At 57.2% G+C, this 27040-nt stretch overlaps 1 protein-coding gene across 1 annotated transcript; it reads left to right on the forward strand.

The window, feature by feature from the left end:
- On the forward strand, positions 1-26894 carry MMRN2 (multimerin 2). Its single transcript, XM_036265386.1, has 7 exons — positions 1-272; positions 19809-19937; positions 20006-20112; positions 20200-20280; positions 20966-21130; positions 21289-23007; positions 25785-26894. Exons 1-7 carry the CDS (start codon positions 109-111, stop codon positions 26168-26170), a joined length of 2751 nt encoding a protein of 916 aa, XP_036121279.1. The 5' UTR covers positions 1-108; the 3' UTR covers positions 26171-26894.
- The last annotated feature ends 146 nt before the right edge of the window (positions 26895-27040 follow it).

Raw genomic sequence — 27040 nt, forward strand, 5'->3', positions numbered from 1 at the left:
AGGGGGCAGAAGCACCGGCGGGCTGGCCTAGTCCACTTCCTCTCTTTGTTGAACCAGCTTCTTTTCCTTCTGAGAGTTCACTGGAAGCAGCTTCTGGAATCGGCCAAGATGAGCCTGACCCTGCTGCTCAGCCTTGGGGGAGCCCTGGGCTGGGGGCTGCTGGGGACCTGGGCCCAGGCCCCTGGTTCCAGGTTCCCTGACCCACAGAGCCCCAGGCTGCCGGGGGTCTGGAGGGCAGAGGCTGAGGACATCGGCAGGGACCCCGTCAGACGGTAAGGAGGAGCCTGGCCTTCGGGAGGTCTTGGGGCAGGTCTGAGTCCCAGCTCAGCCAGAACAGGGGCTGTCTGGACCTCAGTTACTCATCTGTGAAATGGGTTAATGATATCTATAAGGCTCCGTGAGGTGCTAGGTGCCAGGATCCCCTTCAAGAGGCCACCCCAGCCAGCCTGGACCGGGCACCACGTAAAGTTCTGTCTGACCTGTGGCAGGGAATGGGCCTGGGGGTTGGGCAAGGCTGGAGCACCCCTTGCCACCCACTGTCCAGCGCGGGGTGCTAAGGGGCTGCGATTCCAGAATTTTCCAGCTGGTCGGGCAGTGGCCCTGTTCTTGAGGTCAGTCTGAGGTGAAGCCCTGAGCCACCAGGGACAGGAGCTCACGGGCTGGGTTGGGCCTGAGGGCGAGGTGGGGCTCTCGCCGGGCTCTGCCAGGGAGGGCAGACAGGAGCGGTGCCCGGAGCTCTGCTTCGTGCCCGCCCGTCTTGCCAAGGCACCCGGACGCTACTTTCCAGCATCCTACTTTCCAGGGTCGGGGTCCTCCTTCTGGGGACCCCACGTCCACCGCAAGTGCTACTTCTTAGCCAGGCACCTTGCCAAGTGTTACTCCAGTTAACCCTTTCAGCAGCCCACTCACAGGGAGGACCCTGAGGCTCAGAGAGGCTGGGCAGCTGGCCCAAGGTCACACAGTAAGGAGAGCCTGGACCAGGACCTGAGTCTGACTCTGGAGTTCATGGTCCCTGGAGCACTCCAAGGCAGCCCCGCCCCGGCCCCCATGTGCCAACGCCCAGCTCACTGCCCCCTCATTGACTGAGGGCATCTGTATGGACGTGGAGGGTGAGAAGGGCTAACTCCACCTGCCCAGCCTCCCGTCTGGCTGTCTGGTTCACCTAGGCAGAGTGGGTCTGCCGGGGACAGCCCTACCAGCCCTGACTCAAGGTAATGTGTTTACTGGGCCGTTCTCCACAGCAGACTGGATGAGGAAGAGGCAGAGGGAGAGTGAGCACCGGCCCTCGGTGAGGGGAGGGCTGGCCCCATGGGGCGGAGTGGCCCCAAGATGACTAGAGAGGCCCCATTCTGGTTCTGTCCCCCCTCCCCCCCGCCCCGTTCTGCTCAGGTCTGGGAGGCACAGGGCACTCGGTGGGGAGCTCAGCCACGGGGCTCTGATTTCAGGACCTGGCACCACACCTGCCTCCCCAAAGCCATTAGCTCCACACCCCTGTCTCTGGGCCTTCCTCTCCCTTACTGAAGGGGGGAGGGGGAGGCAAGTGGATGGGAAGGAAGTAGAAGCAGCTCCTCCTTCTCCCCAAGCTCTCAGCGGTGGGAGGGTCTGGGCTCCCTTAGCCCAGGGAGGGTGGGGCCCTGGACTGCTCAGGTCTGTCCTGGGGGCTCTTCCAGCCATTGTCTGGGTGGCCCTGATGCGTGCAGAGATGTGTGATTGGGCACAGGTCCCTGGGCCCAGGCAGGGTTCAGCCCTCGACCCAAGGGCTCCTGGGGCTCCCAGCAGGCCTGCTGGGTCTGCTTCCCACAGCCCAGCAGCTTTGCTCCACCGCCAGGCCCAGGTTGTCAAGGCCTCTGGAGGGGCCGGTGGGAAAGGAAGGAAGGACTGCACAGCTTCCTCCTCCATCACTTCCCCTGCCTGGGAAGGGCGGCTGGGGAGGGAGACAGGGTCCTGCTGGGGAGGGAGACAGGGTCCTGCTGGGGAGGGAGGCAGGGCCCTGCTGGGGAGGGAGACAGGGCGCAGCTGGGGAGGGAGACAGGGCGCAGCTGGGGAGGGAGACAGGGCGCAGCTGGGGAGGGAGGCAGGGCCCTGCTGGGGAGGGAGACAGGGCGCAGCTGGGGAGGGAGACAGGGCACAGCTGGGGAGGGAGACAGGGTCCTGCTGGGGAGGGAGACAGGGTCCTGCTGGGGAGGGAGACAGGGCGCAGCTGGGGAGGGAGACAGGGCCCTGCTGGGGAGGGAGACAGGGCGCAGCTGGGGAGGGAGACAGGGCGCGGCTGGGGAGGGAGACAGGGCGCAGCTGGGGAGGGAGACAGGGCGCGGCTAGGGAGGGAGACGGCGCAGCTGGGGAGGGAGACAGGGCGCAGCTGGGAAGGGAAACAGGGCGCAGCTGGGGAGGGAGACAGGGCCCTGCTGGGCCTCCTGCGGGAGGGAAGGGTCCGCAGGGCTCTGTGCCCAGGCAGTGGGCATACCCCTCAGGCAATGGGCACATGACCAGGCAGTGGGCACACCGCTCAGGCAATGGGCACACCACCCCGGCTGCCAGAGCCTCCTGCCCTGCTTTGCGCTTGCGAGTTCCTGAGGCCCTGGGCCAGGCAGGCCTGGTCACAGACCCAGATAAGACCCTTTGCAAGGCGAAGGTTGGACATGTCCAGTAAGTAATCTCCAAACTTGTAGAGAATTTTTATGAGTTTGAGTCAAACTGACGCCAGCAGCAGGAAGCAAAGCCTGGAAGGTCTGAGCACACCCCAGGGAGGGCCGTTTGCAGCTTGTTTGAGCCACTGGACTCACCGCAGAAGACCTGAGGCGGATGCGTGGAATCTCCGCTGCAGACTGGGGTGGGAGAAGGCAAGGGGGCCTCCGGGGGGACCGGGACAGACACACATGGTCTTTACATCCGTGGGTGCAGGGTCATTAATCATTAACACAGCACGCAGAGGGGAACTGGGGGAACGAGGTAGCCATGAGGGCTTCTGTGGTCTCCTGCTCTGGTGTGGGGCCGTGCCCGAGGGGTTGGGAAGGAGATAGGGCTGACACCCCGAAGGTGTGTTTCTCAGGTGCAGAAAGACAGACAGGGCCCTCAGGTGAACACTGGCCTCTTCCCAGGAAGCCAGAGGCCTGGGACGTGAGTGACCGCAGGACCTGCTCTCAGCCAGGACGTGGCATGTCCGACCATTCTGCGGGGTTCCTTTCCATCTGACTGTGGGGTCCGCCATGCTGGTCACCCGGAGCTCATCAGGTTCCCTATGCAGCCCCGTTTCTGTCCTCAGACAGAACAGCTTGGTGCCCAGTGCCAGGTCCTGGGGTGGGGTCCTGGGGTGAGTTTTGCTAGGTCCCCGCGGCCCCCAGGAGTGGGGCCCCGTGAGCCAGCAGCGTGCGCCCTAGACTCGGTGTGGGAAGGGGCTTCTGTGCTCCCTGGCTGGGGCGGGGGTGGGGGGAGCAGCCGTCCAGGATGTGAGCTCAGAGGGGACTCTGGGCCCAGGCAGGCGCCCCATGTCTGCCTTGTGGCAGCACTGCACACCCCTATTTTCTTCACCTGTTGTGGGGCTGGGGTGGGGGACCGCCCTGCTCCTAGAGATAGATCAGAGCTGGGGCCCACACCCGCTGCGCTGCGCATCCAGGTGACCTCCGTCCCCTCTCCCTGCTGACCCCTGCTCAAGGAGCACCGTGACCTCTGCAGCCGGGCCCAGAGGGGTCATGCTCTGCCTGGGGTCACCCAAGATCTGGAGGGAGCCCAGGCCTGCACCGGCTCCTCCTGCTGCCTGGGGCCTGGGGCCTGGGGACCAAGAGGGAGGAGCCCGTGGCTCTGGGCTGGTGCCCGTGCTCGGCCCCCCTGCCAAGGCCAGTTTCTAAGCCAGAGACAAAGCTGCAAGTTCACACCTGGAGGGGTCACAGTCCCGCTGCACTCAGGACACGCCCTTCTCCCCAGGAAGCCGCTGGGGTGCTGAGGCGCTGGACAGGCTGGTTAGGAAGAGGCACTTAGTGCCCAGGGAGGTGGGGCCCGGGGAGCTGCCAGCCCTTCCCGAGAGGCACGGCCTTTCCCACAGCCTGCGCTCTGCCCCCAGGGCCAGAAGCTCCCATTTCTCCGCCTTTCCAGAAGGAGTCCTGCGTGGGCCACGCTCAAGTGCCACCTGAGCACAGGGAGCGGAGGGGGCCCAGGCCACCCTCCTCCCACTAGGAACTCAGGGGTCAGCCACCTCTCCTGCCTGGGGCCGCGTCAGGTCAGGGACACGTGGGAGGCCCAGGCCCGGCTGGAGGCTCCCACGCTCATTTCTAGCTGGCGCCTGCCTCTGCGTGGGCCCCTGGGCACACAGGGTACACAGAGGGCACGGCCTGGGACCACAGGCAGCGGGAACAATGGGGCACCTCAGCGAGCTGGGCTGGGGAGGGGGCGGCGCGGAGAGCCAGCCAGAAACTGCCAAGAGCTGGAGGAAACCGAAGCAAAGGTCAGGAATGTTCCCAGGGCCTCTGGGCCAGCAGCCTCGCTGTGCCAAGGGAACGGGCTGCCAAGGGTGGGGAGCGTGGCAGGGAGAATAGGGCTGCGGGGCCCGCTGGGGCAGGGCAGGAAGGGTGGGCGCCACCGCGGCGGAAAGTCCCACTGCCCCCTGGCAGGCCGGACCAGACCCAGCACAGCCAGGACCCGGGGCCCTGCACCCACCGAACGGTTCCGATAGTGGGCAAGGAGTGAACTCTGTTCTCAGAGCGTGTTTCTCAACCTTGGATCTGTTGACACTTGGGCCTCACTGGTTCTGTTGCTGTGGCGCAGGGCGGTGCCGTGCAGGGCGGTGCCACACAGGGCGGTGCCACACGGGCCTCAGCAGCATCCTCAGCCTCTGCCCACTAGATGCCATTAGCACCCTCCCCCTCCCGGTTGTGAAACCACAAATGTTTGTCAAATACACCTCAGGGGAAGTCCCCTCTCCCCCTTTGAAAACCACTGGTTCAGAGAAATAGTTCCTCTCGGGCTGAGCCCATGTTCCAGGAATTTCCGTGGGGCCCAGGGTGGGGACCGAGCCTCTGGTCCTTGGAACAGGCTGTGGCGGCTGAGCAGAGCTCTGGGCCAGCACTTCCCGGTCCACTGGTTCCGTGTCAGGTGGACGTGTGGCCTGAGCAGCGTACATGGCAGTGGCCACTCCCAAGAGCCCCGCTTGGTCTCCTCTCTGTGGTGACCTGCGTTGTCACTGAGCCTAAAGGACGTGTCATCCGTCTGGCCCTTCACAGGACAGCCGACCCTTTGGGGTAGAGTCAAACCACCTACAAGCTTGCTGAGACCATCGGAAGCCCAGGCCCCCTGGTCCCCAAAGGCAATGACTCGCACCCCTTCAGGGGATTCTTTGGGCATTCACCTCTGTCTCCAGCGTGCTTCTGAGGCTGCTGCTCGGCAGGGTGTTACCTGTGACCCGGTCTCATTGCTACTCCACACCGACCCCAGCGTTGTGCGGGTGTGCGGAGGGCACACTCCCCACCTACCACTTTCCCATGTTGTCATGTTTGGTGCCGACATTCACGGGACTGGCGATGCTGCTGGGAGTGGGTACCTCACAAAGCTGTGCCCCCCCCCCGCCCCCGGGCATTTCTGTTGTCCCTAGAGGACGCCGTTGCCTTTCCTTCTGTTCCTAGTTCGCTGCGCTGGGGTCACATTGCGAACTCAGCCAGCTGTTCGCATGAGAACCCACTGTCCATCCGGGGCAGGTGTTAGGCTGCTTGTGTCCCCTTGGGGACACCTCTGTCGGAGCTGCAGCTGTGCTCCGGTCAGGACGGGGCCCTTACCTGCTGTCCACCGCTGCCCACCGCTGCCCGCCGCTGCCCGGGCTCCCCACACCGCTGCCCACCGCTGCCCACTGCTGCCCGGGCTCCACACACTGCTGCCCGCCGCTGCCCGCCGCTGCCCGGGCTCCCCACACCGCTGCCTGGGCTCCCCGCACGCTGCCCGGGCTCCCCGCACGCTGCCTGGGCTCCCTGCACTGCTGCCCACCGCTGCCCGCCGCTGCCCGCCGCTGCCCGGGCTCCCCGCACCGCTGCCCACCGCTGCCCGGGCTCCCCGCACCGCTGCCCACCGCTGCCCGGGCTCCCCGCACCGCTGCCCGCCGCTGCCCGGGCTCCCCGCACCGCTGCCCGCCGCTGCCCGGGCTCCCCGCACCGCTGCCCGCCGCTGCCCGGGCTCCCCGCACCGCTGCCCGCCGCTGCCCGGGCTCCCCACACCGCTGCCCACCGCTGCCCGGGCTCCCCGCACTGCTGCCCGCTACTGCCCGGGCTCCCCGCACCGCTGCCCGCCGCTGCCCGGGCTCCCCGCACCGCTGCCCGCCGCTGCCCGGGCTCCCCACACCGCTGCCCGCCGCTGCCCGGGCTCCCTGCCAGGACGGAGTCCAGCCCCGGGCTCCCCTCCTTCCTGGTTGCTCACGTGGCTTCTCCCTCTTTGGGGCGCTCTGTATTTATTTTCCAAATGATAGTTCTCACGTGAGTAACAAATCAGCAAGGTTTTCTGAATTGTCATCACAAGCCAGCTTTTTAAACAAATACTATTTTGAAAGCCTGAGGAGTCCTAGAATAAATAAGAAAATGTTAGAGACTTCGCCCTGGCCGGTGGTTCCGGTGCTTGGAGTGTTGTCCCGTACACCAAAAGGCTGCGGGTTCGATTCTCTGTCAGGGTTCATCCTGGTTGGGGTGCGTATGGGATCTATGTTTCTCTCACACTGATGTCTCTCTCCCTCTCTCTCAAATCAGTAAAGTATCCTCGGTGAGGATAAAAAAAATTTTTAATTTTAATTTTAAATGATAATTTACATTGCCCTGGCCGGTTTGGCTCAGCAGTTAGAGTGTCCACCCGCGGACCAAAGAGTCACAGGTTTAACTCCGGTCAAGGGCACGGACCTCAGTTTCAGTTCATCCCTAGTCGGGCTCCTGGGAGGGAACCAGTCGACGTGTCCCTCTCATGTCGATGTGTCTCTCTCTCTCCCTCCTTCCCTCCCACTCCATCTGAAGACAAATGGAAAAATATCCTCGGGTGAGGGTTAAAAAAAAAACGATAGATGTATTTTTAAAAAGTATACTTTACATTCAACATTGTTTTGTATTAGTTCCAGGTGTACAGCACAGTGGTCAGATAATCGTACACGCTACAAAGTGTCCCCTGGTATTTCCAGGGCCCCGGCACCACGCAGTTATTATAATGTTACCGACTGTGTTCCCTACGCTGTACTTGCACCCCCGTGACTGTTTTGTGACCACCAATCTGCACTTCTCAGTCCCTTCACCTTTATCCCCAGTCTCCCGCCGCCCTCCCCTCGGCGACCATCAGTCTGTTCTCTGTATCTGTGAGTCTGTTTCAATTTTGATTGTTATTTATTTTGTTCTTCGGATTCCACAGATATGTTAAATCATACGGTATTTGTCTTTCTCTGACTGACTTATTTTACTTAACATTATACCCTCTAGGCCCATCCATGCTGTCACAAATGGTAAAATCTTATTCTTTTCCATGGCTTAGTAATATTCCATTGTGTGTGTGTGGATGTGTGTGTGCATGCGTGTGCGCGTGTGTGTGCCATCACTCTTTTATCCACTCACCTATGAATGGGCACTTGGGCTGCTTCCAGATCCTGGCGATTGTAAATAACGCTGCAAGGAACATGGGGGCGCATATATTCCTCCGAATTCGTTCTTCAGATATGTACCCAGAAGAGCAGTTGCTGGGCCATAAGGCAGCTCCATTCTTAATTTTTTGAGGACCCTCCATGCTGGTTTCCACGGTGGCTGCACCGAATCTGATTTCCCTCCGACAGAGCACGAGGGTTCCCCTTCCCCCACCCCGTCACCAGCACTGGCTCGTTGCTTTGCTCCTGGCAGCGCTCCTGCTCATTGTGCCTTAATCTGCCTCTCTCTGGCTGTGAGCGATGTTGAGCATCTTTTCCCATGTCTATTGAGATGCATGAGTTCTTTATAAATTTTGGATATTAACCCCTTATCCGATGTATCATTGGTGAATATCTTCTCTCATTCAGTGGGCTGTCTCTTCGTTTTGTTGATGGTTTCCTTTGCTTTAGTTTTTCTTTTGTGTCCCTTACCTGGGCCGAGGTAGCCAAAAACATATTGCTAGGAGAAATTTCAGAGATTTTACTGCTTATGTTTTCTTCCAGAAGCTTTATGGTTTCAACTCTTACATTTAAGGAATTAATTCATTTTTTTAGTTCATTTTTTTTTTCTTTTTAATCCTCATCCGAGGACATGTTTTGCTTTGTTTTTTAATTGATTTTAGAAAGAGAGGAAGGGAGAGGGAGAGAGAGAGGAACATCAAAGTCAGAGAGAAACATCGATCGGTTACCTCCTGCCCGCACCCCAGCTGGGATGGAACCCGCAACCTGGGCATGTGCCCCGACTGGGATTCAAACCCACAACCTTTTCAGGGTGTGCGACCACACTCCAACCAACTGAGCCACATTGGCCAGGGCTAAGTCATGGATTTATTTTGAGTTTATTATTACATATGGTGTAAGAAGGTGGTCTAATTTCATTTTTTGAAGGTATCTGTCCAATGTTTCCAACACCATTTACTTATTTATTTTTAAAAGATTTATTTATTTATTTATTTTGTTAATTCTTACCTGAGGATATTTTTTTCCATTGGTTTTTAGAAAGAGTAGAGGGGCCCTGGCCGGTTTGGCTCAGCGGTTAAAGTGTCGGTTTGTGGTCCAGAGAGACCCAGGTTCGGTTCCCGCTACGGGCACGTATCTCGGTTACAGTTTGTCCCCGGCCCTGGTTGGGTCGTGGGGGAGGCAGCCACTCGATGTGTCCCTTTCATGTCGATGTTTCTCTCTCTCTCTCTCTCTTCCTCTCTCTCCCTCCCACTCTATCTGGAAAAAAAAAAAAAGGAAAAATGTCCTTGGGTGAGGATGAAAAAAAAAAAAGAAAGAGTGGAAGGGAGGAGGAAGGGGGAGAGAGAGAGAGAGAGAAACACCGATGTGAGAGAGACACGTTGATTGGCTGCCTCCTCAACGACCTGACCAAGGATCAAACCTGAAACCCTTGACTGGAACTGGACCCGAGACCCTTCGATCCCCTGGCCATCACTCCAACTGCTGAGCCAATGCCAGGGCCCAGTGTCATTTCCTGAATACAGTCTTGGCCCCATTGTAAGCTCCTGCTCCTTTGTCATAGATTAGTTCGGGCACAGTGTGTTCTGGGCGTCCGCCCAGTTCCATTGGTTTGCACAACTGTCTTCATGCCAGCACCACGCTGATTTGATTGCTGTGGCCTTGCAGCACGGCTCGATGTAAAGTAGCGTGACACCTTCAACTTTATTCTTCTCTCCCAAATTGCTGTGGCTATTCGTGGTCTTCTGTGGTTCCATATAAATTTTCGGATTATTTGTTCTAGCTCTATAAAAAACACCATTAGTATTTTGATAGGAATTGTGTTGAATTTATAGATTGCTTTTGGTAGTATGGACATTATAAATGATGTTAATTCTTCCTATCCATGAGCATGGTATATGTTTCCATTTATTAGGATCTTCTTTGATTTCTTTCTTCAGTATGTTATAATTTTCCAAGTACAGATCTTTTACATCCTTGCTTAAATTATTCTTAGATATTTTATTTTTCTGATGCAATTGTAAATGGAATTGTTCCCGTAGTTTCCACTTCTGATAGTTCATTATTGGTGTATAAAAATGCAACTGATTTCTGAATATTAATTTTGTATCCTGAAACTTGACTGGATTCATTTCTCAGTTCAAGTAGTTTTTTTGGTGGAATCTTTAGGGTTTTCTATATATGGTATCAAGTCACCTGAAAATAATGAGTTTTACTTCTTCCTTTTCCAATTTGTGTGCCCTTTATTTCTTCTTGTCCAATTGCCATGCTAGTTCTTCTTTGAATGTTTGGGAAAATTCACCTGTAAAGCCTAGGAATTTTGTTTGTTGGGAGTTTTTAAAAAAATTACGGCTTCAATTTTGTTGGTTTTAATCAGTCTGTTCAGATTTTCTGTTTCTTCTTGATTCAGTTTGAGAAGATTATTTGCGTCTAGGAATATGTTCACTTCTTCCAGATTGTCCAATTTGTAGGCATGTAGTTATTTGTAAATTTTTTAAATAATCCTTTGTATTTCTGTAGTGCCCATTGTTACTTCTCCTCTTTCATTTTTTATTTTATTTATTTGGGTCCTCTCTTTTTTTCTTGATGAGTCTGTTTGAAAGTTTATTAACCTTATTAAATTTATTTTCTTTATTGATTTAAGAGAAAGAGGAAGGGAGAAGGAGAGAGATAGAAACATCGATGAGAGAGAACATTAATTGGCCACCTTGTACATGCCCCACACTCGGGATTGGGCCCACAACCTGGACATGTGCCCTGACCAGGAACTGAACTGAACTGGCGACCTCTTGGTGCATGGGTTGACACTTAGTCACTGAGCCACACCAGCCAGGCTCAGCTACCATCTTTTGATTGGAACATTTAAAGCATTTACACTTTAAGTAATTATTGATAGGTGCATATTTATTGCCTATTCTTTATAATTATGTTACTCTTTTTTCTTCTTCTTCTAAAAGAATACCCTTAACATTTCTTGTAATACTGGTTTGGTGTTGATGAACTCCTTCAGTTTTTTCTTGTTTGAGAAGCTCTTTATTTCTCCTTCAATTTTATATTATAGTCTTGCTTGGTAGAGTAATTATTAGTTATAGGTCCTTGTTTTACATCACTTTGACTATTTCCTTTTGGCCTGCAAAGTTTTTGTTGAGAAATCAGCTGACAGCCTTATGGGAGCTCCCTTGTATGTAACTAACTGCTTTCTTTGCTGTTTGTTTGTTTGTTTGTTTTTTTATCCTCACCCGAGGACATTTTTCCATTTTTTGTTCAGATAGAGTGGGAGGAAGAGAGAGAGAGAAACATCGATCTGAGTGGTTGCCACCTGCACAACCCAACCAGGGCCGGGGACAAACTGCAACCGAGGTAAGTGCCCTTAGCGGGAACTGAACCTGGGTCTCTCTGGACCGCAGGCCGACACTCTAACCGCTGTGCCTAACTGGCCAGGGCTCTTTCACTGTTTTTAAGATTCTCTATTTGTCTTTAACCTTTGGCATTTAATAATGATATGTCTGGGTGTGGGTCTCTTTGGATTAATCTTGTTTGAGACTCTTTGCACTTCCTGGACTTATGTGTCTTTTTCCTTCACCAGGTTAGGAAAGTTTTCAGTCATTATTTCTTCAAATAGATCTCAATCCCTTTCTCTCTCTCTTCTCCTTCTGGTACCTCTATGATGCAAATGTTGTTACACTTGTTGTCCAAGAGGTCCCTTAAACTATGCTTATTTTTATTTTATTTTTTACATCACTATTTATCCCCTCGTTCACTCTTCTACTTCCACCCCCCATCACCATACTGTTGTTCATTACATGAGTTCTGTTTATTTATTTTTTGCTCAAATCCTCTACCCCACACTTCACCACTACCACCAGAGCTGACTGCCTGCTCTTTTTTTAGACAATGTTTGAAAAAAATGTTTTAACTGATTTTTTTTTTTAAGAAAGAGGAAAGGAGAGAGAGATAGAAACATCAATGTGAGAGAGATACATTAATTGGCTGCCTTCTGCATGCCCCCTACTGGGGATTGAGCCCACAACCTGGGCATGTGCTTTGCCCAGGAATTGAATGGGACCTCTCAGTCCATGGGATGACACTCAGTCCACAGAGCCACACTAGGTGGGCTGCCTGCTCATTTTTTAAAAAGATCTTCTCCTGAGGATATTTTTCCATTTATTTTCAGATAGAGTGGGAGGTGGAAAGAGAGAGAGAGAGAGAGAGAGAGAGAGAGAGAGAGAAACATTGATGTGAGAGAGAAACATAGATTGGTTGCCTCTCATAAAACCCTAACTGGGGCCAGGGATAAACTGCACAAAGTACGTGCCTTGGCTAGACTCGAACCTGGGACTCTTTGGCCCATGGGTTGATACTCTAACTGCTGAGCCAAACCAGCCAAGGCTGCCTGCTAATTTAAAAAAAACCTTTTTTTCTTTTTGCTGCACTGATTGGGTGCTTTCTGCTAACTTGTCTTCCAAATTGCTGATTTAGTCCTCTGCTTCATCTAATGTGCTGTTTTTTTTTGTTTTTGTTTTTTTCTTTTAGTGTATTCTTTATTTCAGATAGTGTGTTCATTGTTTCTGACTGGTTCTTTTTTACAGTTTCTATGTCCCTTCTTCTTCTTTCTAAATTTTTTTTTCCTTTATTGATTTTAGAGAGGGAGGAAGAGAGAGGAAGAAAGAGATAGAAACATTGAAGAGAGAGAACATCGATTGGCCACCTCCTGAATGCCTCCCACTAGGAAGTTGGCCCACAGTGTGGGCATATGTCCTGACCAGGAATCAAACCAGGGACCTCTTGGTGCATGGGTCAATGCTCAACCACTGAACCACACCAGCCAGACTTTCTATGTCCTTTCTTATGCTTGATATGTATTGAAGTTCTCATTGAGTTCATTCATTCTTCCCCTAAGTTCTTTGACCATTCTTATAACCATTGTTTTGAACCGTGTGTCTGGTTGATTGTTTGTCACCATCTCAGTCCTTTTTTCTGGGGATTTCTCTGTTCTTTTATTTGGGGCATGTTTCTTTGCCTCCCCCCCCCCCCATTTTGGCTGCCTCTCTGTATTAGTTTCTGTGTATTAGGTAGATCTGCTGTGTCTCCAGTCTTGGTCTGGCGGCCTTATATAGTAGGTGTCGTGTAGGCTTGGGGCACAGTCTCCCTGATCACCTGAGGTAGGTGCTCCAAGAATGTCTCTTGTGTAAGTTATGTGAACCCTCCTGTTATAGTTGAGTCTTGATTGCTGCAGGTCATCCATGGGTGGGGTTGACCCTCAGGCTGGCTGACTATGAGGATTGACCCTGACCACATGAGTTGCTGTGTGGGGACTGAACCATGGGGTGGAATTTGCTCCAGCAGATCTGGTGTCTGCTGAGATTTTCCTTTGGGCATGCTGCTTGTGGAGCTAACTGGGTAGTGCTTTAATGTGGTTTGAATCCCACTACCGGAGGTGTTGGTCCTGGGCCTCTTGGAAGGTACTCCAGTGCAGGTCAATATCAGATGCTGCCTGTGACCAGTCCTGGGATACCTGTCTGGAGCTACAATATGATCCGAAGTTTGTGGCTGCCTCTGCTGGGCCTAGGTGTGCATGGGAGCAGCTAAGCTGCATACTGAGGCAGGCTTCCCCCGGCACCAAGCCCAGGGGCAGGTCAGCGAAAGGCCCAAGGCAGCCAGAGATTCATGTCCAGCTGCTGGCAGCCTATTAGTCCCAGTCACCGGTGGAGCCTCTGGCGGTACGTCTTTCGTGTGAGGCCGGTTGTCTGTGAGTCACCAGACAGGAATGAGTGGTTTAGCAGGTCGATACAGATTCCAGCTCCGTGCCAGCGCTGCGCCTTAGACCACTCTGCAGAAGTCTCAGTGTGCACCACAGCCAGCCACCGCCTGCCTGGCACCTGGGGCTTGGTGGTGGGGTGGGGGTTCAGGGAGTCAAGCAGAGTTCATCAGGCTGAAACACTAAGATTTGCCTGTGTGGAGGGAGGGCTCTGCTCCATCCAGGGAAGATAGCATTTGGGGGTGGTGTGGGAGAGGGACTCAGTACAGGGACCCTGGTTGGCTGTCCCTTTAGCCCTCTCCTCAAAGCCACACAACCCAGTCTGTCCCTGTATGGTTCCAGTCTGCTCTGAGCCACCGTCCCTCTGCTGGAGTCCAGGGTAAGTGGCCGCAGAGGAGATTTTGTGAGCTAGCCCTTTAAGCGGGCACCTGAGTTTCTAGCAGATTCAGTGTCTCCGTGGTGGATGGAACCTTGTTGGTTTAAACAGCCAGATGCTATGTGGGCTCCCCTTCCTGGCTCTGGTGCTCCAGGCCGAAGAGCCCAGTGTGGAGTTAAACCCCTAACTCCTCAGGGGGGACCTTTGCAGCCGAGATATCTCTTCGGGTTCTCCACTGCCGCGCGTGGGTGTGGGGCCAGCCTTGTTACGTCTCCACCTCCCTACCCATCTCAATGTGGCTTCTTTTGTAAATTCTTGGTTATAAGCGTTCTATGCAGCTAGTCTTCGCTTGGTTGTTCTATTCTTCTGTGATTTATTTGTGATTCTGGTTTGGTCCTGGGAGAAGGTGAGAGTAACTTCTCCCTGCTCCGCCGCCCTCTTCGATCGGCCCTGTCTCTGGTGTTGGTGGAGTCCTGGCACAGAGGTACCCAGTCTTGGGCAGCTTTGAAATACTGATGCCCAGGCCCCAACCCCAGAGAACCTCACTTAACTGGCCTGGGGCGGGGCCCTGATGCTCTTATTTTTAAAGTGTCCCTTGATGGTCTCGATGTGAAGACATGGTGGTGACGTTGAGAACCACTGCTCTAGTAGCTCCCGATGAGAGGGGTGGGTGACAGTGTTCTGAAACCTGGCATCTCAAAAATGTCTTTGCCCAGACAAAGTGGCTCAGGAGACTGAGTGTCGTCCTGTGCACTGAAAAGTTGCCGGTTCAATTCCCAGTCTGAGCACATACCTGAGTTGTGGGTTCGATCCCCAGTTGGGGCATATATGGGAGGCAACCAATTGATGTTTCCCTCTCACATCGATGTTTCTCTCTCTCCTTCTCTCTGTCTCTTCCTTCCCCTCTCGAAGCATGTCCTTGGGTGAGGATTTAAAAACAGAAAAATATATTCTGCTCTCCTTACCTTGACTGACAGTTAGGCTGGGTATTGGATTCTAAACTGGAAATAATTTTTATTCAATATTTTGAAGTCAGTTCTCCACTGTGTTCTAGTTTCCAGAATTGCTGTTGAGAGGCTAAAAGCCATTCTAATTACTGGTGTGTGTGTGTCCCTTGGTTTTTCTCTCTGGAAAGTATAAGCTCATTTTAATTCCCGGAGTTTAAAATGTCATGATGATGTGCTTTGATGTGAGTTTATTTTCACTGTATTGTGGGTAATTGATGGGCTTTCTGAATGTGAAATGTGAAATCTAAGTCTTTCTTTTTTTTTTTCTTTTTTTACTTTTTCCCCTTTATTAATTTTAGAGAGAAGAAGGGAGAGGGAGAGGGAGATAGAAACATCAAAAAGAGAGAACATGCACCCTCCTGCACGCCCCTCACTGGGGATCGGGTCCACAACTGGGCTGTGCCCTGACTGAGAATCGAACCAGCAACCTCTTGGTGCAGGGTCGATGCTCAACCACTGAGCCACACCAGTCAGACTAAGTCCTTCATTTCTGAAATATATATGTGTTATTACATTTCTTTTGTATTTCTACTGTTATCTTTTAATTCCCAAGGGTTCTTTTTTGTTCTCCACCCCCTTTTAAAAATGTTTCTTTAATTGACTGTTTAGAGAGAGAGGAAGGGAGAGAGAGATAGAAACATTTATATGAGAAAGAAACATTGATCACCTGCCTCCTGCATGTCCCCTACTGGGGATCAAGGCTGCAACCCAGTCCGGGACCTCTCAGTCCATGGGATGATGTTCAATCCACTTAGCCACACTGACCACCTCCCTCTTTTCTTTTCTTTTTTTTTTTTGGTACGTGCCCCTAGCGGGAATCGAACCTAGGACTCTCTGGTCCGCAGGCCGACGCTCCAACCGCTGAGCCAAACCGGCCAGGGCACTTCCCTCTTTTCTTAAAAAATTATTTTTATTAATTTGTTTTTGTTACAGATGTTTCTCCTTTCCCCCCATTGATACCCTTCCCCTCATCGCCCCCTTCTCCAGCTTTGTGTCCATGTCCATTGGTTATGCATACATGCATATAAGTTCTGTGGTTTATCTCTTCACCCCTAACATCCTCTCTTCTGGGGTTTGTCAGTTTGTACTCTACCTCTATGTCTCTGGGTCAGTTTTGTTCATCAGTTTGTTTAGTTCATTAAATTCCACAAATAAGTGAGATCATGTGATATTTGTCTGTCTCTAACTTGCTCATTTCACTTAGCATAATAGTCTCCAGGTCCCTCCATGTTGTCTCAAAGGATAAGAGATCTTTCTTTCTTACAGCTGCATGGTACTCCATTGTGTACATGTACCACAGCTTTTTTTTTTTTTTTAATCCTCACCCGAAGACATTTTTCCATTTTTCACTCAGATAGAGCGGAAAGGAGAGAGAGGAAGAGAAAGAAACATCGATGTGAAAGGGACACATCAAGTGGCCGCCACCCACACGACCCAACCAGGGCCGGGGACAAACTGCAGCCAAGGTACATGCCCTTAGCGGGAACCGAACCCGGGTCTCTGTGGACCGCAGGCTGATGCTCTAACTGCTGAGCCAAACCGGCCAGGGCTGTACCACAGCTTTTTATCCATTCGTCTACTGATGGACACTTGGGCTGTTTCCAGATCTTAGCTATTGTAAATAGTGCTGTTATGAACATGGGGGTACATATATTCTTTCTGATTGGTATTCAGGCTTCTTAGGGTATATTCCTAGAAGTGGGATCACTGGGTCAAATGGCAGTTCAATTTTTAGCTTTTTGAGGTAACACCATATTGTTTTCCATAGTGGCTGCACCAGTCTGCATTCCCACCAGCAGTGCACTAGAGTCCCCTTTTCTCCACACCCTCGCCAACACTTGTTGTTTAATGATTTGTCGATGGCGACCATTCTGACAGGTGGGAGGTGATACCTCATTGTTGTTTTAATTTGCATCTCTCTGATGATTAGTGATGATGAGCATTTCTTCATATGTCTCTTAGCCATTTGTATGTCCTGTTTGGAGAGGTGTCTATTTAGTTCCTCTGCCCATTTTTTAATTGGGTTCTTTGTCTTCCTTTTGTTGAGTTGTATGAGCACTCTATATATTTTGGAAATTAACCCCTTATCTGATGCATCATTGGCAATTATGCTCTCCCATATGGTAGGTTTCCTTTCCATTTTGATGATCGTTTCTTTTGCTGTGCAGAAGTTTTTGAGTTTGATGTAGTCCCATGTGTTCATTTTTCTCTTTGTTTCTCTTGCCTTCGGTGTGGTGTCTTCCCCTTTTCATTAGCTTCTTTTCTTGTTGGTTTATTGAATTCAGTAAGCTCTCATCAATCTAGCAATATTCATACAGATTTTGGGGAAGTTGTCTTCTCTCTGCACAGTCTTGGATTTCTCCAAGTTGAATTTTTCCTTTTGCTCATTTTGGCCTCCCTCTTTTGTGATAGAGATTTTTCTCAGGGGTCAGCCTGGGCTGTCTGCCCACTTGAGAGCAGAGAGACCGAGAAGGTGGCTGGACGCTGGGTGTGCGGACGGGGCTCTCTGACGTGTTACCGGGCGCTCTGCAAGGCTATTTCACCCGTGCACCCCGAGCACCCCGTGCACCCCGTGATGTCTGCGCCTTTGGGGCTTTCCTCCTGAGCAGGGGCATCTCCCTGACAGCTCACTCAGCCTGCTGCCACGTGGGTAAGGCTGCCAGGCTCCTGGGAGCCGAGCAGGACAGCAGGCTGGGGGTCTCTGCCCTCGAGGTACATATGGCACTCGGTCCACCTCAGTCCTCCCCTCCCTCCCCAGCAGCACGCGGTGTGACAGTTCCTGACGGCCGGAGGTCAGCTCCAGAGTCGGGGCCCAGCCCCAGCAGCTCCTCCATCTCCGAGGTCCCTGAGCACTGCTTCCTACCATGTCACAGGGTGGGGCCACGTCTCTCCATAGGCACCGCCACCGTCCAGTGCATGCTGCCACCATCTGCATCGACTCTTGACACACCTGCTGCTCTTGCCCCCTCCTGTCCCTTCTGCACTCACGAAGGAGCGAGGTGGCCCTTCCAGGTCACTTCCCTCGATACCTCCATGGCTCCTTGTGCCTTGAGGCATCGCTGAGCCTCAGGGGCATTCACGGCCTCAGGCTGGCTTCCGACCCTGCAGCCGCTCCTAAGTATCCCCTTCTCCATCCCTCCCTCCACACCTCTGGGGCCACACACCTCTGCCACAGCCCCTGGGGCTTCACCCCAGTTGTCGCCTCCTCCTGAAGGTCTTCCCAGGTCCCTAGCACCTGTCACACCCCCGAGACTGCCGCTCTCCCTTGGGACCCGGAGGGGAGGTCTGTACTGAGTGCTGCTGAGCTCGAGTCCAGCACCTGGCACCCAAGGGTGCTGGGCTGAAAGGAGGGGGGGTCCTGCCCCCCGCTGACTGGGGGTGGGGCCTTCTCCTGAGCCCGGCAAGTCTGCCAGCAGGTCAGGGAGCTCGGGCTCTGTCAGCAGTGAGCATCTTCACACTCAGGGACGTGCAAGGCCCAGAAGGAGGGCTTCCCCGGTATCAGGCCTGAGCAGCCCCCAAACCACCCTGTCAGACCTCAGTGTGGGTGGCCTTTCCCAGGGAAGGGACTGCTCGGCCAGCGGCTTTCCTTGTGACTATTTGAAAGTCCATTTCCCAGCCACAGCGGGGTGTGACCAGGGGTAATGCCCTTCCTGCCCGGGGTGTCTGGGGAGGGGAGATGTGAGAGGTGGGACTCCAGGGCAGCGCCCACTGCCAGCCGGGCCCACGCCCTCTGTGCCCCAGCGACCCCTGCCAGCCGGGCTCACGCCCTCTGCACCCCAGCGCCCACTGCCGGCCGGGCTCAGGGCCCCCGGCGCCCCAGCGCCCACTGCCGGCCGGGCTCACGCCCCCTGCGCCCCAGCGCCCAACCCCGGCCGGGCTCACGCCCTCTGTGCCCCAGCGCCCACTGCTGGCCAGGCTCACGCCCCCTGCGTCCCAGCGCCCACCGCCGGCCGGGCTCACGCCCCCTGCGCCCCAGCGCCCACCGCCGGCCGGTCTCAGGGCCCCCGGCGCCCCAGCGCCCACCGCCGGCCGGGCTCACGTCCTCTGTGCTCCAGCGCCCACTGCCGGCCGGGCTCGGGCCCCTGGCGCCCCAGCGCCCACCGCCGGCCGGGCTCACGTCCTCTGTGCCCCAGCGCCCACCGCCGGCCGGGCTCGGGCCCCTGGCGCCCCAGCGCCCACCGCCGGCCGGGCCGACGCCCCCTGCGCCCCGGCGCCCACCGCCGGCCGGGCCCACGCCCCCTGCGCCCCGGCGCCCACCGCCGGCCGGGCCCACGCCCCCTGCGCCCCGGCGCCCACTGCCGGCCGGGCTCACGCCCTCTGCGCCCCGGCTCCCACTGCCGGCCCGACTCACGCCCTCTGCGCCCCAGCGCCCACTGCCGGCCGGGCTCACGCCCTCTGCGCCCCAGCGCCCACTGCCGGCCCGACTCACGCCCTCTGTGCTCCAGCGCCCACTGCCGGCCGGGCTCAGGGCCCCCGGCGCCCCAGCGCCCACTGCCGGCCGGGCTCACGCCGCCTGCGCCCCAGTGCCCACTGCCGGCCGGACACAAGCCCTCTGCGCCCCAGCGCCTCCTGCCGGCCGGGCTCTCGCCCTCTGCGCCCCAGCGCCCACTGCAGGCCGGGCTCACGCCCTCTGTGTCCCAGGCCCCCTGCCGGCCGGGCTCACGCCCTCGGCGCCTCCGCACCCACTGCCCTCTTGGAGGGTATCACAGTCCTGTCAGATCGACAGACAATGGCCACTCTCGGGTGCCTTGTTCAAGGTCACACACTCAGAAAGGGTGATGTTCAACCCCAGGACTCTGCAGACACGCTGCCTCCGTGGGTTATTTTGCTGCGGGGAGGGGCGGGCCCCAGCCTCTGCTGGCCCCGGGGGGCTCCCTGAAGGCGGAAGCTGCCGTTGTGGGGTTGGTGGAGCCGGTGCTCTGGACTGAGGGACCAGTAATGCAGAGCACCCCTTCTCAGGCTGATGGAGCCCACAATCCAGGGGTGGGGGGGGCTCTGCACCGGCTCTTCCTCTGACCTCGCGGCAGGGTTGTGGGGTGCCTGGCGTGGCTCACAGCCCTCTCCTCTGGCTTGATATTTTTCCAGCAACTGGTGCCCCTACCAGAAGCCCAGGCTGGTCACCTTCATAGCCGCGTGCAATACGGAGAAATTCTTCGTCCGCTCGGAGCAGCCGTGCCCACCGGGAGCTGCGGACTGCCAGAGAGCCAAAGTCATGTGAGTGGGCGGCGGGCGGCCCAGCTGCGCTGCTCCCCGTGGGGTCCTGAGCTGTCCTCTCCCTGCAGGTACCGCGTGGCCCGCAAGCCGGTGTACCGGGTCCAGCAGAAGGTGCTGGCCTCCGTGGCCTGGAGGTGCTGCCCCGGCTTCTCTGGCTCTGACTGCCAGCACAGCGGTAGGCCCGCGGTCCCCCCAGCCCCGACCCCGAGGTCCTGCAGCTCCTCTGACTCCTGTGCTCATACCTGAGGCCTCCTCTCTGCAGATCCCGCTGCGGTGCCCGAGCCTGCGGACCCGGGGGACGGCCTCCACACAGCCTGGGAAGGGCCAGTTGTCTCTGGAGCCGGTATGCTGCTCTCCGGACGGTGTGGGAGGGCAGGCAGGAGGAGAGAGCCCGCTGCCCAGGCCCTTTCTCCTGGCACAGCAGTGCCCTTTCAGGACAGCCTTGTCCCTGGAATTGGCCGAGGACCCTCTGAGGCTCTCGCCACCTTACTCCACGCCTGGGAGGCCCGCCAGGTCGGCCCCAGACCTGCCTGCTGGCAAAGCACCTGAACCCTCCCTCCACCCTGACCTGTACAGTTCCCACGGCCGGAGGCAGCCTTCCAACGCCCCACCCTCAACCAGGGACAAGAGGTCATGGCGTCCCTGGTCGCCAGTCAGCACGGGAGAACCACCAAGGACCCCATTTGCTGGGCCTTTCAAGGCTGGGCCAGGGTTGGGGTGGCAAATGCGTTCCGTCGTGAGCTGAGCGCCTGTGTTGACCAGGGCTCTCTAGAATCATGTCCAGAGGCCGTGGCCATGAGGCTGAGGAGGAAGATGGGCCGTGATCGATTAGTCATGTCTGTTGAGGGTGTGGGCCACAGGGTGAGGGCTCACCTACCATGGTCTGCCCTTCTGGGGCGCAAGGCTTCTAAGCTGCTGCTCAGAGCGTATCGGCATACACCTACCTCTCTGCTCTCAACCCCGAAATCTTCTCTGTCCCTATGATCGGCTCAGGCCTGGGGAGTCAGCCCTCTCTCATGTGTCCTCAGGCCACCCAGCTGCAGAGACCAGCAACGCCATGGTGCGGCAGGGACACCCGCTGAGAGACCTCCAGAACGACATGCACCACATGGAAGGTAGCCCCCCAGGCCCGGAGAAGGCCCCGGCCAGCAACCTCACAGCTGCAGTGACCGAGGCCAATCAGGGGGAGCCCGGTGAGTGGCAGGCTCCAGGGGTTGTGGAAGGACCTGATTTCATCCAAGGGGAAGAGTGGGAGGGAAGAGGAGGGCCCACACCTCCGAGGACCCCTTGGCCCCGTCTGGGGAGGGTGTCCGCCCCAGCAGGTTTGTGGGAAAACACGCTTCTGTTGCAGAGTCTCCTGGCAGATCCTCGGAGCAGGTGCCGCATTTCAGCCCTGTTTGGAGTGACTTTAACCACAGCCTGAACAGCCTCTTTGAGACCATCAGAAACCTCTCTCTTGCGGTGGAGGCCAACCGACAGACCATCAGGATGGTCCAGGACAGCACCGTGCCCAGGGCGGACTTCCAGGAGCTGGGTGCCAAGTTTGAGACCAAGGTGCAGGAGAACGCCCAGAGAGTGGGCCAGCTGCAGAAGGACGTGGAAGACCGCCTGCACGCCCAGCAGCTGTCTCTGCACCACTCCCTCTCGGAGGTCCAGGCTGATGTGGATGCCAAGTTGAAGAGGCTCCTTAAGGCCCAGGAGCAGCTGGGGACCAATGGCAGCCTGGTGCCGGCAGCGGCAGGGGCTGGGGCCAGGCCGGAGCCGGAGAGCCTGCAGGCCAGGCTGAGCCAGCTCCAGAGGAACCTCTCAGCGCTGCACCTGGCCACCAGCGGCAGGGAGGAGGCCTTGCAGAACACCCTGGAGGACATGAGGGCGACTCTGGCCCAGCACAGGGATGAGATCAAGGAGCTGTATTCCGAGTCCGACGAGACCTTTGACCAGATCAGCAAGGTGGAGCAGCAGATGCAGAAGCTGCAGGTGAACCACCAGGAGCTGCGCGAGCTCCGGGTCGTCCTGATGGAGAAGTCGCTCATCATGGAGGAGAACAAGGTGGAGACTGAGCAGCAGCTCCTGGAGCTCAACCTCACCCTCCAGCACCTGCAGGGCAGCCAGGCCGACTTCATCAAGTACGTCAACGACTGCAGCTGCCAGAAGCTGCCCCTCGGCCCCGACGGCCAGGAGGACGCCCCGGCGAGCCCGGGCCAGCAGCGCCAGGCGGACGACCCGTCGCTGCAGGCCCTGGGCCGGCGCGTGGCGGCCGTGTCGCGGGCGCTGGAGGAGCAGCAGGCCGAGGCGGGCGCGGCGCGGGCCGAGCAGGCGCGGCTCCGGACGCAGCTGCGGGCGCTGAGCGAGGAGGCGGGCGCGCTGCGGGCGGCGGAGGGCGCGCTGCGCCAGGAGGCGGCCTGGCTGCGCGGCTCCTTCTCGGCGCTGCTGGGGGACGCGCTGCGGCACGAGGCGCTGCTGGCCGCGCTCTTCGGCGACGAGCTGGTGTCGGAGGCGGAGGCCGGGCCGCTGCCGCTGAGCTACGAGCAGATCCGCGCCGGCCTGCAGGACGCGGCCGTGGGGCTCCGGGAGCAGGCGCAGGCCTGGGACGCGCTGGCCGCCAGGGTGGCGGCCCTGGAACCGGCGGCGGGGCGCGGCCCGGGCCTCGAGCTGCCGGAGCCCGGCCCCCCGGCGGCGCCAGCGGGGCCCGGCGGGCCCGACCCCGCGGGGCTGGCGCGGGAGCTGCAGCGCCTGGGCGCCGACGTGCAGCGGCTGGGGCAGTGCTGCCAGGCCCCCGGGGCCGCCGCCCTCAACGGCTCCCTGGAGGCGCTGCGCGGGGCCCTGGCGGCCACGCAGCGCGGCCTGGAGCAGCACCAGCAGCTCTTCCACCGCCTGGTCGGGAACTTCCAGGGGCTCCTGGCGGCCAACGTCAGCCTGGACCTGGAGGAGCTGCAGGCCCTGCTGCTCAGGAAAGGGAGGAAGCAGCAAAAGGGCCAGAGGAGGGGCAAGAAGCAGGTGGGGCCTTGGGCCGTTGCCCCCGTCGGAGGACCGCTGCGCCCCGTCCCCGGCGCCGAGCTCCAGGAAGCAGGTGAGCTCCGGGTCCAGGGGCCTGGGCCAGTCTGAGGACAGGGCTGTCCGCAGGCAGTTCTCCTGCGGGGGGTGGGGGTGGGGGAGAAACAGGGTGCTGGTCGTGACTGCCCCGCCAGGCCACCTTGCCCTTGACCGACCTTCCGTTCAGGGGAGGGAGGGGCATCTTAAGCTCCCTGGAGTACAAGGAGGCAGAAATCACAAGAACCAGCCCTTGGTGAGCAGCAGGGCCCCTCCTTGTAAACATTTGAGGTGCACGGTCGCGTGCACACATGCACACACGTGCGCACACTCAGGCGCACACACACTTCTGGGCCTGCCCGCTGACTGGGAGCAGGGAGGTGAGTACCTCCTTTCCTTCCTTGCCACACCCCAAACCCCTCCACCGGCTCTTCACCCACTCCACCCACCCCCACATCTTCACCCAGGGTGTGGGTGGGGCTAGTGTCACTTGCCAAGGGCAGCACCCCAGGGAGGAAGGCCTTGGGCCCTGGAAGTTGCTCCTTCTGCCAACACTTGGCCAGTTTCTGCCCTGTGCGAGGCCCCCTGCAATGCCGCCTTGGGCTTGTCACACTGACTCATCAGGGCAGCTCAGCGATGCATTATCACTGCCGTCTCGGGGACTGAGGCTCCGTCGGGAGAAGCGTTCTGCTCACATGGCTCGTGAGAGGCACAGAGGGGCCCTGAGCCCAGTGCACCTGTCTCCAGGGTCCTGGCTCTTGCCCTGGGTGGCTGGTCCCTGCAGGGCCCCGGGACCCCGGTCTGGGAAGCTGGTTCTGAGGCAGAAGCGTGGTGCAGCCAGCCTGCCCATGCTCTCCCGAGTGCAGCCTGGGAAGGGGACCGCTAGGCTCTCTGCTTCAAGCGACTCTCCCCTGCCAGAGGCTGCCCTTGGGGCTCTGGCCACCTCCTCACGCAGACATGGGGCTAGACATGTGCCCTGCTGTAGCCTGGCATTGGGGATGTCCGAGGCCTTGCTGAAGGTCCCACCCAAGCCAGCTCTCTCTGACCTTCCACTGTGGCCCCGGGACCTGCGTCTCCTGGGGCAGTGGACAGAGCACAGGTTCTAGCACCACCAGGCTCAGTTTCTCCCTCTGTAAAATGGGAGAATCGTACCTACATCAGAGGGTTGTTAGGAAGGCGAACGGATATACTTACCAAATACCTAGCACGAGGCGTAACCTTTAGTAGAAACCATCCAGTGTGTTCCTGGTCCCCGGCATTTTCAGGGCGGAAGCAGGGTCCACCCACACTAACTCGTCCGTCTTTATTCCACCTGTGAGTGGGGCAGGCCTCCGTTGCCTGACGGTTGAGGAATCTGAGTTTACCACTACCATATTTTGTTTTAAAAACTTTACCCCTAAAATTGAAAATAAAAATTCTCCTTATTTTCCTCGCAGGCAGGCCATAGGGCTTGAATTTGTACCCTGCAGGGAAGCCTGCTAGCGAATCAGGAGTCACAACCCCTCCTGAGGCACGTTGGGCCCACGGGCTGGGGGGAGGTTCCCTTGAAGCTCCGCAGGCAGGCTGGCTGGACCAGGTGCAGGGGGCCCAGGGCCCAGCAGAGGGCGCTCTAGGCCGGTCTGCCTTGGGCTGGGCAAGCGCCCCACCTCCTGGGTGCTGGGAGAACTGCAGGGCCAGCAGCGGCTGTTGGCTGTGGCCCAATTTTCCCGAAATGGGAAAACTATTCTGAACTTTAATTCTCAGAAACCTTCCAGAAATAGAGAAGAGCGAAGTTTTGTCATTCACAAGGCGCTTGCTGAACTGGGAGTCAAAGATCCGGGCTCCAGTTCTGGGTCCTCAGTAACTAGCTGCACATGTGTTCCTCTTTTTGGCCTGGTCTCATCCCCGAGAAACTGGGAGGAGGGGGGTGCACAGGTGTGTTGAGGGAGCTCCCAAGGAGATGACCTCGTCAGTACTGAGGCCAGTGTCACGGGGGACCACAGTGGGACTCACCCTACCCCGGCCCCGGGGCAGCGTGCCCAGGCAGCCCAGCTGGTCCTTCCCTCCCGGACCTTCACCACGCGCAGAGCATCCTCTGCTCCAGGCCCGTGTCCGCTGTCTTCCCTCCCTGAGGCCGGTCCGTGTGTCTTCAGTGGGTGTAACACCAGGAATCGCTCCAGGGACAGCCCCCAGCAGGCGGATGACGAGTGTCACTGGGGTGGCTTCCCCTCTCTGTGCCTGTGCCCCCCCACCCCTGACCCCAGGGCTCTGTGCCACACTTTGAAAACATGCCCATGCCCAGCTTGAATAGACTTTTCTTCCCTCGTTCCTCCTTGGAGTCCTAAGGCCCGGCAGGAACCACTCCCCACGGTCCCTCGGTCCCTCGGTGGTCTCCCCGGGGTCAGTACTGTTACCTGGAGCACAGGCAGGTCTGTGCTCCCTTCACTCAGGTACCCCTAGGTCCCTAGCAGGTGCAGTAACGTGGGCGTCGGGGACCCGGGTTCGCCCTAGTCTGCATGGACAAGCCTCGGCCAGCAAGCTCTCGACTGTTTTCTCAGCCAGAGGAACTTAGTCGCAGGGTGTCGGAAGGAAAGGATCAAACGAAGGGTTTTGCAGACGTGCACCAGCAGAGACAACAGACTTGCATTTTTCTTTCTCTCAACTAGTGAAATCCTGAGTTGGCCAGTTGGCTCCCACTCTGAGACGCTCCTGGGAATGTCTAGGTTATCTAGCAATAGTGCCTGTTTGTAGTGTCATTAAGGCGAGGAAGGCAGGTCTCCAAGTTGATGTCCCATCGAGGGGGACACTGAGTCACTGAGCTTCCCTCCTGTGTTCCAGGCTCCCCTGTGGCCTTCTATGCCAGCCTTTCAGAGGAGACGGCCACCCTGCCGACGGTGATATTCGACACCACTTACATCAACATTGGCAGCAGCTACTTCCCTGGAGATGGCTACTTCCGAGCCCCGGAGCGCGGGGTCTACCTGTTCGCAGTGAGCGTGGAATTTGGCCCAGGGCCAGGCGCCGGGCAGCTGGTGATTGGAGGTCACCGTCGGACCCCAGTCTGCGCTGCTGAGGAGCCGTCGGGTAGACACACGGCGACCACCTTTGCTATGGCGCAGCTGCAGAAGGGGGAGAGGGTGTGGTTCGAGCTCACCCAGGGCTCACTAACGACGGGCAGCCCTTCGGGCACGGCGTTTGGGGGCTTCCTGCTGTTCAGGACCTGACCGCTGGGCTCAGGCGCTGGGACCAGGGTTGGCACGGACACCATCCACGTGGGTGCAGCTTCTGCAAAGACAGCGAGGCCGCGGCAGACGCGCTGGGCGGGGGTGTTTCACGGCGAGCAGGGCCGGAGACGTGGCGCCTGGCTCGCTGAGCCTTCCGAGGCCGTGTGGCTTGACCCGCTGTCCACGGCCCTGGGCTCTCCGGCCTCCTCGACGATCACCCTCCTGTGCTTGAAAACTGTGACACGAACCCCTCTCCGGCTTCCTCGTGTCCCCAGTCTTGTGCTAGAAAAGCATTCTTTAGAGAAGGCACCTGTGTATAGAGGTGGCATGTCGGACATATGGGCAACCAGGCTCCAGTCACTGCAGGGCAGTAGGAGACAATCGACCTGGCCGGTCGGTCAGTCAGAGTGAACACTGGGGACACGAGCCAAAGGAAGGAGCACAAGGAGTAGCTCCCCAGTCCCAGTCCTTCCTGGAATGTGTCTGCAACTTGACTCCGTTCCCCTGGCCTCACACAGGACGGAGTGTGGGTGGCTTTCACCTTTTGCTTTCTCCACAGCCTGAGCACCCCACTTCTTCTTAGCACCTCTGCCAGGAAGGGAGCCGAGGAGAAGGGGGGACTGTAAAAACTGCCCCGGTCTCACCATCTTTGGAATAGAGTAGTGCCCTTCGAGTCTCTGCCTGGCTTACTGAGTCACTGATGTGGTAGAGCAGGGTGGAAATAAGGAACAAAATAAAACTATTTGCAATACATGTGACTGGTGTTATTCTGTCTGGGGCACACCTGACGCACCATGTCAGGCCGCCCCATGAGACCCGCAGAGCCGCCCCTTTGGTGGGGCAAGTGGATTGGACAGTACAGGGCAGAGT

This window comes from Molossus molossus, unplaced genomic scaffold, assembly GCF_014108415.1.
Source record: "Molossus molossus isolate mMolMol1 unplaced genomic scaffold, mMolMol1.p scaffold_m16_p_17, whole genome shotgun sequence".
NCBI lineage: Eukaryota > Metazoa > Chordata > Mammalia > Chiroptera > Molossidae > Molossus > Molossus molossus.

Bases quoted from the DNA above. Each gene is read 5' to 3' on its own strand.
- MMRN2 (XM_036265386.1), top strand. From the start codon at position 109: ATGAGCCTGACCCTGCTGCTCAGCCTTGGGGGAGCCCTGGGCTGGGGG. The intron at 273-19,808 runs GTAAGGAGGAGC...ATATTTTTCCAG, and splicing joins GGCAGGGACCCCGTCAGACG to CAACTGGTGCCCCTACCAGA. The intron at 19,938-20,005 runs GTGAGTGGGCGG...CTCTCCCTGCAG, and splicing joins TGCCAGAGAGCCAAAGTCAT to GTACCGCGTGGCCCGCAAGC.